This window comes from Ruditapes philippinarum, unplaced genomic scaffold (genome assembly GCF_026571515.1).
Source record: "Ruditapes philippinarum isolate M1 unplaced genomic scaffold, ASM2657151v2 ctg326_1_1_1_1, whole genome shotgun sequence".
Classification (NCBI taxonomy): domain Eukaryota; kingdom Metazoa; phylum Mollusca; class Bivalvia; order Venerida; family Veneridae; genus Ruditapes; species Ruditapes philippinarum.
Genome location: NW_026864526.1, coordinates 409301 through 422763, shown reverse-complemented (window position 1 = coordinate 422763; position 13463 = coordinate 409301). Strand labels below are relative to the sequence as shown.

General features: G+C 32.6%; 2 protein-coding genes and 1 long non-coding RNA gene across 3 annotated transcripts in view; 1 reads left to right on the top strand and 2 right to left on the bottom strand.

Annotated features, from left to right (window-relative positions):
- LOC132725935 (cdc42-interacting protein 4 homolog) overlaps positions 1-4356 on the bottom strand; it is a 64874-nt gene extending 60518 nt beyond the window's left edge. The window contains exon 1 of the mRNA XM_060711158.1: positions 4199-4356. Within this exon, the coding sequence (XP_060567141.1) occupies positions 4199-4222 (24 nt within the window). The 5' untranslated portion in view covers positions 4223-4356. The remainder of the gene's footprint in view (positions 1-4198) is intronic.
- Positions 4357-4453: 97 nt separating this feature from the next.
- LOC132725937 (uncharacterized) lies at positions 4454-7833 on the top strand. Its single transcript, XR_009625127.1, has 3 exons — positions 4454-5091; positions 5887-6137; positions 6766-7833. It is a non-coding gene; the product is annotated as an uncharacterized LOC132725937 (long non-coding RNA).
- Positions 7834-8785: 952 nt separating this feature from the next.
- Positions 8786-13033, bottom strand: LOC132725931 (ankyrin repeat domain-containing protein 54-like). The gene is made up of 3 exons (XM_060711146.1): positions 12766-13033; positions 9472-9570; positions 8786-9189 (listed from the first exon to the last, which is right to left on the bottom strand). Exons 1-3 carry the CDS (start codon positions 12935-12937, stop codon positions 8867-8869), a joined length of 594 nt encoding a protein of 197 aa, XP_060567129.1. The 5' UTR covers positions 12938-13033; the 3' UTR covers positions 8786-8866.
- Between the last annotated feature and the right edge of the window lie 430 nt (positions 13034-13463).

Genomic DNA, 13463 nt, shown 5'->3' with positions numbered 1-13463 from the left:
ACTGGCATCTACATGTATATTTATCTGATCTGCAGGTGACTTTCCTGGTGAAATTATTACAGGTAAAATTTCTTAAATATAAATCTGCAAATTTCAAAATTTAGATAATCATCTCAAAGTGCATTCTTGCTCGTGGTTTAGATTAAACTGTCTTATCATGAATATATACTTTTATACAATTATTAAATTCAATTATCAAAATGGAAAGTATTGACAACTTGAGATTGTAAACACAATTTAGTAAAAGAATTAACAACAACATATTTATCTATGCCGAACTTCAAAGACTAAAGTAGGTTGGGGTTTGGGACCAATTTTATAGTCTTTAGTTGGTCATAGCAAATTTATGGAAACAAATTACCAATCAAAACAGCTGAAAACTAGACCTGTATCCAAATGACACTCATGACCCAGCAGTTGGTAAATATCAGGGGTTTCTTATCTGAGGCAAAAGAAAACAACCGATTTGGCCAAGGGTCATCAATGGTATTTTAATATACAGGCTCAAAATGCAACAGATTTTAACAGCAATCTATTAATATTGTAAACATAATAAATATCTTGTTCAAAGTGTTCTAAGGCATTGCTATCATGTATTATTGAATTTGAACCAAATATGAATGAAAATGATTAAAGTAATCACACTAATTAAGTTATTTATTTGAAATGCACTAAGGTCAAGCCCATGCTGAGACATTTACATTTGCTATTAACCTTTTCCCTGATACAGCCCCCTTAATTTACTGCTTTACACCCCATAATACAGTAGCCAGATAGATAATCATTAATCAATATCCTACTGATAAGGAGTCACACACTATCTCCATATAGGGTATTATAAATTATAGGTAAAAATTGGTCAAATTAGATACCTATATACTTTAACTGGAAAATAAAGTATTAAGTTGTGTTTTGACAATTTTTGTATCAATAAAAAGTTTGTAGAGAATTGAAATACCTTTCCAATGGTATAAATATCATATTTTTTGGGTTTATACAAATATGTCTACATGAGTTATAAAGTAATAAACTATATACTTGATGGTGTTTTTTTCTCCATTGTTTCAGATAAATTAGGCTACTTATGTGTTTTAACTAATGTGAAATGGTTTAATTACAAGTTTGACAATATATATGTCAATGTAAGATTTGTAGAGATTTGAATTATCTTTCCAGTGGTATAAATTTTATATTTGTGGGCTTTATAACAGTATAATTACAGTAGTTATAAACAATAAAATGATGTAGAATCTATAATTTTTCTCTCATTAGGGAAATATGGCTAATTTATTATTAATTTTTTTGGTTTATGCAGCACTCATTTTTAGTGAAATAAATAACAACAAGTTCTTTTTTTACCTTTTTTTATACCAGTAAAAAGAAATCTCACTTTTTTTTTTTTTTATTTATTTTATCAGGTTTTTTTTATAATTTATTTCATAATAGTAACTGTCATTTCTGTAATACATGTATATAACTGTTGAATGAAATATTTCAGAATTTCTGCTGTCATGGTCATATATTTTCTTCATGAATTATTAATTTAATTAAATTTTATCATTTATCGATCTAATTTAGATCAAATGATGATAAAGGAAAGACATCCTCGAGTTCCACGGCCTTTTAGGCATTTTCATGTTGCGACATCAAAGATGATATATGGGATATGATTTTATCATGTCGTATAATACACGGCCCCATGCTGTGTCTGTTATGAAAACAATAGCGCACATGAAAGAATTTAAACTATTAAACATTTCTTTGTCGGTCATTTTCTTAAAAAAATCGCCGCTGCTACCGGAAATATTTTATTGCAGGGGCCAGAGAGATACCCCTAGTCAGGACGTTAATTAATCCGTGTATATACACATGTCGGCTATCATAAACCAAAACAAACATCAAATCCATTATACCATGCCTGGCACGTGAACGACCCGTGATCATATAAATACTATTTATTCATTAGATGCTATTTTTAGACACTTTTGTTCCTGTCTTACGATACGTTCTATATTTATTTCATTGACCCGCGCACTCATTAACTGCGTGACGTAAGGAAAACCCCTCACCTGGTTGGTCGCTAATTATACAAAAACTTTAAATAGTAACACCATAATTTTATGCACGGAATCCCCTCATGAAATGTTGATCTTTACGATAACACAATTTACACGTCTATTTTCCGGGAAAATTGTTGATTTTTGGACAGGTAAATATTGAAGTCTGCGAAAGTCGCTTCTATTGAGATCATGCATGTCGGCGATTCTCGCTTACATGCGGTAATCGATAAAGCCGTCGATTCTCGCTTCTATCAGGGAATGGTAAAAGACGGCGATTCTCGCTTCTATAAGGGAAAAGGTTAAGGCATCCACCTTGCACTAAACAGACCCCTACTAATGCTGGTTATGTAAAGCAATGATTGTTGAAATCCAATCATATATGTTTAAGTTACAAAACTGCTTTAAAGAGTATACTAAATTAACTAATTTGAGTATTACAACAGTGAAATCTCCCACTGTAACCCTGACCTATGACCTATTGACACGCATTTTGCATTCATGAGTCATAACTCATATTGTGAACTTATAGCTAGAAATTTATGCATGAACTGCACTTAAAGACTATAATTATTATGACAACAGTAATAAAATCAACTTCTTGCAGTGACCTTGACCTAAGATCCTGGGTCTAGCATGGTACACAATGTCTTATAATGACCATATGAACCAAATTCTTTTACAAATTTTATTATTCATGATGTTGTGAAAGTTATGAATTGTACATAACACTAAACTACATTTGAGAAAATATGAGCAAAGTACTCAGTTTAATTCCCTTTAAAGTTCTATCATTCTATGACTATGACCTTTGGACCTTTTTACATATGGTGATCATGTGTGCCAGTTAATGTTGAAATCTCATCATGCATGCAGAAAGTTTGATTCAAGTTCAGTTGAGGCTGCACAGTTTTCAAACCCTGTAACATTTGGTGCCCAACGGAGGCCAGTTCAGAGTTTAATTCACATTGCTGATTGCTCTGTTACCCTCAGCAAGTCTAAGATAAAATTTAATATAGCAAGGAGTATGTCATGGTTAAGAACTGTTCACTATTTAGGGGAGAAAGATATGTAAGCGGTCTGATAGCTCAGTCAGTAGAACTACGGAACTGTTTCTATGGGTTCTCACCCTGGGACAGGGGAATGATTGATTAAGTTAAACTTTAATGGAAGATGATATGTATGCCAAATATCCAAATTGCTCTAGGCAATATATTTTCTAAGAGAAAAGTTTGGAAGTTTTCATCTTTAAAAGCTCCTGTGACCAATTTTTGCATCAAACTAGAATAATTTACATAACTTTCATAGAGGGACACTCAAGATCCATTCCTCTGAAATTTGGTCAAAACATATCATCAATTTCAAATCTTGAAGACATTGTGCTCAGGTGAGTAAAAATGAAAACAATTCTGAAACAAAAGTCAAAGCTGTCATTGCTTCTAGTCAGAAGTTCAGAGACAAAGACATTTGACTGCACTCCGCTGATCAAACAAAGATTCACTTTTATATTAAGTCACTGACTTTTGTCTGTAAATTGCGTGACAATTACTGTAATTAATAAAAAAATATTTGTTTAATTGTAAACAATGATTACAACTCAGAGTACAATTTTATCCCTGTTTAATATAACCAACCATGCCAATAGAATTTAAAAGTGTGGAGTACCCCAAGTTACTGTAGTTTCAGGTTAAGCATGTCAAGCTGACCAAGATTCAGTTGTGCATTTAACAGCGTTTCTTAGCAAATGCTCCTGCCTAACTGCTACAATTTTTTTTTCGAAATCAGTCTTTATGAATAGATTGATTTTAATGCATAAATGATAATTAATAATAAGTTGTTCAACAGCAATATTTCGGGCCCGCAATATTTATTTATGTCAACTCCACAGAATTTAAGATACTCAAACTTATAAAAGAAAGATGAACCATATATGCAAAATCTGAGATACAGACTGGTTTGCATAGCCCTGTTATAAAAAGAACATACAATGCCATGGGCATGCTTTACTGTATGTCTATGGGGGAACTAGGGAACTGTTTTAGAAATTTGACATCTCTTCCTGTTTCCGGTTCGTCAATTTCTGAAGTAAATATAACATTTTTACAATATTTGAGAGTGATATGGACCTTGATAATACTTACCCATAAATCTATTCCCCAACTCATTTCTGCATGTAAGACAATATCAATGTTTAACAGATGAATCACATGTTACAAATCCAATAACGAGCTAATTACACCAAAATCATTATTACAAATCCATCATGGCGATGAAATCTCGTAAATGACAGTCTCGCTAAACGCGATTGTCAATTTGATTTATTTTTACTATATTTATTATTTTGATTTTCGATATATTATCATTAAACTATATCTGCCTCTCAAATGTAGTATATGTATATCATATTTTCGAAATAATAAAACTGATAAAAAATATTAACTTACATTTCGTACTCAATATAATTCGCTACCTGGAAAAGAATGCCGTTCTACACAAATCTATGCATGACCAAATCACTTACCAATTTAACTGGTCCAATATAACTGACTTTCTATATATTTCACATACCATTTTTATGGGTTTTTTTGTGGGGTTTTTTTGTGTGTTTTATTTTTTAAGCATTTATTCATTTAATTTGCAATTATATATCCTATCTAAATGACATTTCATTTTTTAAAGATATTTTTGGAGTTATATGTAATACGCTACATGTACTTGTAAATGCTTTAAAATTAAAAGAAATGCCAAGTGCTTTCATTTTGTTTCATGCTCTCGAGAAATAAACCTGATGAAATACTGTTTAATAGCTGATGCTTATAATTGTTATAATTTTATATCGTAACATTATCCTTTATTTCATTTTCACAGATGGGATTTGATAATCGAATAATGAGATGAGATGACAATTTAATACTGTTTACAATGTATTGCCCGTCTGACGATGTCGACTTAGCCGCTAATTTAAGTCACTTAGAAGCCATACATTCATTGCCGGGTCTGTGCTGTTGTCTTAACCAAAGTCATGTTAACAATTGTAAGTTATTTTCAATGCGCATAAATCAAGCGTTGCATTTTCGCATGTTCCTAAATAAAAAAACCTGTTAAACCCAGCACAAAAGGAACCACCAGACAACATCTGCATATAAGCTGGCTTTGCCACAATATTCTGTACCTCCAAAAGAGCCTTCTTTCCCCAATTTCAGCTGGGCGAAAATTTATATTTTAAAAATCTTCATTGTTTTTATACATTTATTCTTTCTTTTAAAACTTGAAAGTGGACTTGAAATGGCAAACTAGCTAGTATGTCAATGAATTGTTCTATTATTGCACTGCAAGATATAAAATTTTAAAGTTGATTCAATGATTTCTATTGGTCCTTATCTTGATCCGGTTGTTATGATAATTTGTATTGTTATTCAGAAATTTTATCCCAAAGTAAATTTTGTTGTTACTGCTGTTTTCTGCATATTAGCATCTTTTTTACATGTCGTATCTTTATTTCATCTTTATATGATCAAGTTTCATCACAATCCCTTTTTCTTGCTATTAAATTGCCCTTTAACAAGTCACATTTTCCCAATACATTGTAACTTAATATTAGTAGTATAAATTTATGTAAAGGAGGATATATAATTGTAGTTATTCAATTGTGAAAATTGGCAATTGAGGATATGCCTATGATTTCTTATATCTTTATTTAGTGTTGCAAGTAATTCTTCACTTATTAAATCACATGCATGTCTATTTATTAATCAATGAATTGGATATTTGATACCAACATTTTAATTTAAAACTGATATTTATAATATTCGTTTATTTATCATTTCAGATGCCAAAATCAAAGAGACGTACTGGTTAAGGCTGAGTAAAGAATATAAAAATAATTTTCGGAATATTCCAGCTGTCTTTCGAACTTCGATCTTTATTCCTGTGTCGGGGAATGAATTAGAACAATAAATTAAGGCCACGAAGATTTTGGGAGGAAAAAAAACGTCAAGCTGTAAACAGAAAGGACAAACTCTCAGGACGAAAAAAAGTTGGGGCAGTTGTCTTTTAAATTTAAATCTTTTCCTCCGTAGGGTAAGAGCAGGAAAAATATTTATAAATTGTTAATGCTGGAGCTATATGTAGTCTTCCCTGAGTCTTCCCTGATGTTTTACAGAGATTTTAATAATTAATTTTACATGTATAATTATCTTGTAAATGAGGGATATGTCGGAAAAATGAAAACGGAGATTCAATGAGTAATATCCACTGAATACGCACTGATTTTTTCTTTGAAAACCATCGATCTTCTCTTTCTTTGCCATCAGCATCATTTTATTCATAGATGAGCTTCAGAGCTTTTCCCCCATCGATAACAACGAAAAGCAGCCATATGACCAAAACGCTAAACTTAACTTGTGTTGTTGTTGTAGCTGAACAATGCACGAAAGGATAAGTGAGGTCTTCCTCATGTAAAAATTGTACTTGGATTTCGCTTTACGACTTTAACCTATGTCGCAGTGACGCTGTTGCTGAATAGCAAATCCCCTATCATTATGATCAACCCATATACTTCATCGTTGCGCACTGTCTATAATTATGTCGTTGTCACCATCACCATTGCCATCGTCGCCATAGTCAAAATAATATTCATCATCAATTGTGCCTTAGACAAGGAACCATATACAATGTATCTTTTTTAAGAAATATTTCCATATTTCAGGTTGTGGAGAAACAGCATCACCCGCTTATCATTCCTTGATGTCAAATCTTAGATAACACGACGAATGACGCGGAGAAAGCAGCTAGAACATTGCAGTTGCCGCCAGCAGATATCAAAGTACAGCCAATACGGAGTTGTCAGAAAAGAAGGTACACACATTTTCTCCTAAAATTCATTCATTCTACCTTTTAATCTTATAACTCTTAGTTAAATGAGGGTAAAGATATTTTATATTGATAAACTTATTTTTAATTTACTGGTTGTGGTTATAATTGTACATGAATGTTCTCCTGTATCATTTACCCTCTGTTTTGTCTTTACAAGAACAAACCGCGTCATGACAAAACCAACATAATGCGTTTGCGACCAGCATGGACCCAGACCACGCGCAGTCTGATCAGGATCCATGCTGTTCGCTTACCAACCCTATTACAAGTAGAGAAACTGATAGCGAACAACATGGATCCTGATCAGACTGCGCGGTTTTATGGGAATCAATATGCAATCCAGTTATATTGCGGCATTCGTGGGACCTCCATGGCCGAGTAAATAACGTTGCTGACGTCCAATCATTTGTCCACGTTTACTATATTATATTTCCGTTAAGTACTATATATATGTTCGAATCCTCCCAGGATCATGTGTGTCTTCTGTCTTCTTGTTTTGCCCTAGGAAGCTTACTATTAAAGGAAGATCGATCGATGGCTATTGTGTTTGAAATAATGCATATCGGCATCAGAGATCTTCCTCAACCAGGAAAGCTGGACTGTCACCACATGACCTTTATGTAAATGGTGTCCATGTGTGACCAAGCACAGACCCGTTAAAAAGTTGATAATAATACACTGTAATACATGTGGTAATAATAGGGCATTTTTAAAAGCTCACTTCCGAATCAGGCAGGCTAATTTTCATATTTCAAATTAGAAGTATACGTTTATTGTTCACGTGTGTTAAATAATAGAGAAAGTCTATGTTATAACTCTTTTGATAATCGATGATAAGATTATAGAAATAACATAAATTTTTCCCTTTATCCATTTTAGAAAAAAATAATTAGGCATAACTTGATACCATTTATTAGGTTTGAGTTTTAGAAAACTGTCATGTTTAACCGGACAACATTTTTTTTCTCTTCGGCACAGGCTTTCTGGAAAAAATGAAAGTTCATAACCGCGGCTGCTGACATTGCGATGGAATATTTCGTTTTCTTATTGAACTGAAGGACGCATCACAGATATTTTCTTTGATTTTATTTTGTTGCATATGCCATTAATGAAATTGCTTAAACAGGATTTTTCAGGAATAAAATTACCAAATTGGTTTCTCCTGTGTTTATTACAGAAATATTATTAATCTTATACATTTTGTATTCGATAGTGCATTATAATAGCATATCAATATAATACTTTAAATTAGTATCTTCATATTACAATTAATGTAAATAAATGCTCTGAGAAAATAATAACAACATATAACGTAATACAGTGTTTTCAATATCATTTTTCCTCCCAATCCGTGTGACCTCCCCATGATGCTTCTTTAAAATAGAATTAGAAAAGTCCAAAGCAAAAGGATTTTTAGTAAAAAGAAGTATTAAATCATATAGCATGGAAAATGAATTAAGAAAAAAAAATTAGTTATCTGTCTTACCAATTTTAAGCTTATCGCATTTAAAACAAAGGTGCTAGTCGCATTGACTTGACCTAAAATATGTTTAATCTTGTTATTCATGCAATATAATATTGATTTATTAAAATTAAAATTAAAAAAAAAATAATCTAGTCAAAAAAAAAATATGATTTTTGTTATATGTACACATGCATTATATTGCATGAATAAAGATAAATAACAAGATTTTAGAACTAGCACCTTTGATTTAGAATGGTTGCTAACGATCTTTCATTGGGTCACTTTGTATCATGTTAACAATCGCATAATTATATGGATATAATTAAATGTCAAACGTGTTTGTCTCCTTATTTGTGATAACGTGGGTCAACTGGCTCATGCGTTGTTCTTTTATCATTGCTTGCCATCCATTACAGAGTAAATTTATAAAAGTACTACACAATGTAACAAACAAATAACAGCAACTTAATTATTTCTTCTTTTTCTTCTTCCCTCCTTTCTTTTTCCCGCCTTTCTTTTTTCCACCTTTACCTTTCTTTCCGCCTTTTTTGCCTTTCTTTCCCTTTTTGCCTTTCTTTGGTGCGGCCCCTTCCGGCAAAGCATAATCTGGAATTTCCGGTACGTCTGGAATTTCTTCAAGTTCAGGCATATCTCCCCGTGCAGCGTCATTAATCAGGTTCCATAACTCTGATTCATGCGTGACAAAGTCAATAGGAGTTAATCCAGAACTAGTTGTTGCGTCAAATTTAGCACCATTCAAAATAAGATGTTTACAAACTTCTAAATGCTTTCCTGAAATGGATTCATTTGTTAGAGATTGAGCACGAATGAACATTACAGCGATTAAGCACATCCTTTAATTTTTGAAACATTCAAACACATAAGATATATGGCAAATCTTTGTGAAAAATCACAAGCATCTGTCCTGATATAGCCGTACAGTAGAAGATAACAAGATATTTGTATATTTTTGTGATTTTTTTCAACACAAATATTTCATGACGAAGAAATAAAGGTAAAATGTGACATTTGAAAAACATGTAGAATAAAGAAATTCTAAAAAACAATAAATACCTTTGGCGGCCAAATGTAAGGGTGTGACTAGACCGGATTGTTTGACATTTGCATCGGCCCCGGCTTCAAGTAACATTCTGACAACTTCTGCATGTCCCCCTGCAATAAACGGAATCACAGTTTGTAGTGTCCTACACATAGAAGCAGCGTGTCTTTAAATGTTGGTGACCCTGGGTATAGCTTTGTTACCACTCTACTAGTGTTAACAAGGACTATCACATGATGTCGTTTTTGATCATTTGGAAAAGCGGTTGGGCGAAGACAGACACCAATATAATTGTATATATACTACGTAGTACGCTATATAAATATCTTTCTTAGTCTGCTAGCGGCTACAGAATCTACTGGTGCGACCCGTATAGGGCAATCAACAGGCACGGATCTAATTATGATCTACACTGTTCATTTTTTTTCTGTACATATTTTGAAATCTTCCCTAAATTTGATGAATGGTTTAACTGAAAGAAGTCCATATAAAATAATTATTTAGCGGTGAAAGTGTTTAAAATATACCAACGGATATGACATGGATTATTTCGTAATCCAAGGTATCCATTTTGTACAAGTTCTAAATATCGTTCAACCCTCCAATGTAACAGTGTTCATATGAAAAATATTACAACACAACCAGTTATACCGATCGATGTCGTATTATATTAAAGCAATCTCTTCTGTGTTTTATAACCAACTTAGCAAAAACGGTACTGTACATCTACCAAAAATAACAATAAATAACATTTAAATCATAGGTGTTCGGCGCGTTGATTATTCACTACCCCAACCCACTAAATAAAAAAAAGATACATATATATTTACTATAAATACATATGTATCATTTTTTGTGGGAAATGAATGAAATTGAATTAAAAGCATATACCAAATATTAAAACATGTTTCAAATGAAAAATACTGCAGTTTACATGGTTTTGAGAGGTAGGAGGCTTGTAGAGCGGGTGGGGTGGTGGGTAGCGACAAATCAACGTGCAGAACACCTATGATTTAAATGAGGTTAAGAAACATAATCTTGTGAAAAATACTTAAAATTCTAAATATCAGAGACTTCTATAACAGATAAAAATATAAGATTATAGATTTTGATTAAAAAGCTCATGTAAATATTGATACTTAAAAAGTCGTAAATTCAAAACCATTCTAAGAATTAAACTACTTCAGATTTTAGCGAAAATCACGTGGTGAAAAAAACTAGTAAAAATCAGCAAAATTTTGACGTGTGACCACTCTGGAGTCACTGTCACCTCTGGAGTCACTGTCACCGGAATATTGCAGTATAATTAACCTTATAATACTGCACGTTTGTAACGTCGCTTTTCATTGGATAATCGTGACGTTTATATAGTTTTATATACACGGCTGTTGTCTAGCCTAATTAATTTGGCGTGAACGGTTTGACCCATTTTACAGACTTTTTTTTCTTACTGTCAAACCGTTACGCCTAATTTTAACTGTCATTTTTACGCACGGAAAATCTACCGGTAACACTATCGATAGTTTGGACTGATTTTTACTGCTTAAACCTGAAAGTAACTTCAATTACCTCTAAAGATCAATAGAATATAAATTTTAGTACAAACTTCTCCTAGAAAAAATAGTAGATTGTACCTGTCTTAACGCATACATGCGATTTATTTCAAATTTGTACTGTCTACTATATCTTAGGCGGACATGTTATGACGTCATCGTAAAAAATCGATTCCGTGAAAGCTGGTAGTAGCTACCAGTGTGTCTAGCAGGTAAGTGTGGGTTACGCATGAAGATTAAATTAAACGAAATATCGGGGGAAATAAATCTATTCATAATTTTTTAATAAATATGTGCATTATCAAATACTATTGAAAAGTATCATTGTATTTAACCTAAAATGCAATGGTCGCAAATAGGCTCTGTACAAGTACTGTCGTTTAATATTTTTTAAATATTTTAATCCATATACTCAACATTTATCAATTGGTGGTTTGCCTTCTTGTTTACTGCTAATGACTGCCAAATGTCACTCTCGGATAAAATACTGACTTCATTTATACATGCATATTTATATGATAATTAAGAACGTAAAAGAAATATTGAAGGAAACTATTTGAAATACACTTCAAATTATTCAGTATTTGTACAAATAATATTTCAAGAGCTCTTTTTCACCGATTGCCGATATATAATACCAAATTAAACCTATTGATAAAGTTAAATGTCTTCTTGACGTACTTTATTAATTTACTAAAAAGGAATTTTATTGTGATCCAGCCATATGCTGTGTAACTAACTATTAAGGAAGGGTCACATATTTTAATTGAAATAAATTTTAAGTAGAGGATATTAAAAAAAAGGTCATTGAGAAGATCAGAATTTTCAAATGAACAGATTAAGAGACTTATAAATGTATAAGGTGTATGTCTTGTTGTTTCATACTGTTTTGGTGACACTTTTGTTTGTGTCCCTTGTTGTTTTCTCGTCTATGGTAAGTTTCTCCCTTTGCCCCTAGTTTTATTTCGCCCCCTCCCCCGAATTTCCTATCCCCTTCCCCTGTGCTCGTTAACTTAGTGGTCCTATTAATCATTCATTTATTAATTTTCTTTGATTTCCTTCTCAAGTACATTTTAGTGATAAGCCTGCCCGTGCTCTCTCTTGCGCCCTCTCCCGTTTTAATTTAGGATCCTCCTGGGCTCCTTGCCAATGGTTCATGTTCCTGGGTCGTGTGGGGTTTGCGTTCATTGAACGCCGCCTTTCCTTGTTCACCTTGTTTATCATATTGTATACATGTATACCGAACCGTAACAAACAGATAATGATTATCAATACAAGGTTCGGCAAGCAAGCAGAAAAATGTAAAGAAACAGAAAAAACTTATCCACATTCATGTATCCACCCTCCAAAAAACCCCACCAAAAACGCCTGAAACTGCAAAATAGAAACATAAATACACAGGAGTGCCAAAAAGACAGCGCCCGTCCAAAATTATCTCGGTGTCTCTTTGACAAGTCTAATAAGTTGGACTAGGCTGTTGTCGATTCATGAAGATATCTTACTTTTTTTCTCTAAAAAATGATGTTTGCTGTATTATAAATTCGTTATAAAGATTGTTGATAGGTTATATGACCGTATATAAACGGCTGTTTGCAATATAACCCTCGCCTAGCGGCTCGGGTTATATTTACAAACAACCGTATATATAGGGCCATATAACCTGTCAACAATCTTTATAACTAGTAATATTTTGCGAAGAGGTAACAGATCCTTATGACTGAATATAATACAATAACTCAAACTTTAAAAACTTACCTGCGCTTGCTTTTGACAATGCACTTCTTCCCAAGTCATCTCTTGTGTTGGGAGACACCTTTAGGCGTAAAATTTTGTTAACGGAAGAAATATCGCCCTTTTCACATGCTTGGAGGAACTTGTTTTCAATATCTTTTCCAATAAACGTTTTATTGATGTAAATTAAAGACATTTTCTATGAGAGAAAACAAATTATCGAGTTTGACATTTACGTTGTCAGGTTATTGTTTACGTTTTGTTAAAATTATCTATCTCCCAAAAGAAGAGTATTGAAATGAAGGGACATAACTACTGATTAAAGTTAGGGTTGCATACCGCTAATTTTCCGACAATGTACCGATAAGGGTTGCATATCGCTAATTTTCCGACACTTATCAGAAATGTTTGCCATTTATCTTTTATAAAAGCAATTAAACTCGGCTGCAATTTCAGAGCATTTAATACAATAAAAACTCAAAAATAGGACTGGCCTTAAAGAAAGGCTTTAAAGATAGTTTTTGCACTACAGGATGTTGTGGGAAAGTGTAAACCGATAGGTCCACATACAGCACAAGAAATTCACATTTGACATTTTTATACAACGTTTAAATATCAATTGTTTGTTCAATACAATGACAACACACCTATATTGGACAAGGAGGTAGGTGAGTCTGATATAAGTTTAAAAGCTGTTTATATTTAAGAGTCCAATAGAGTCA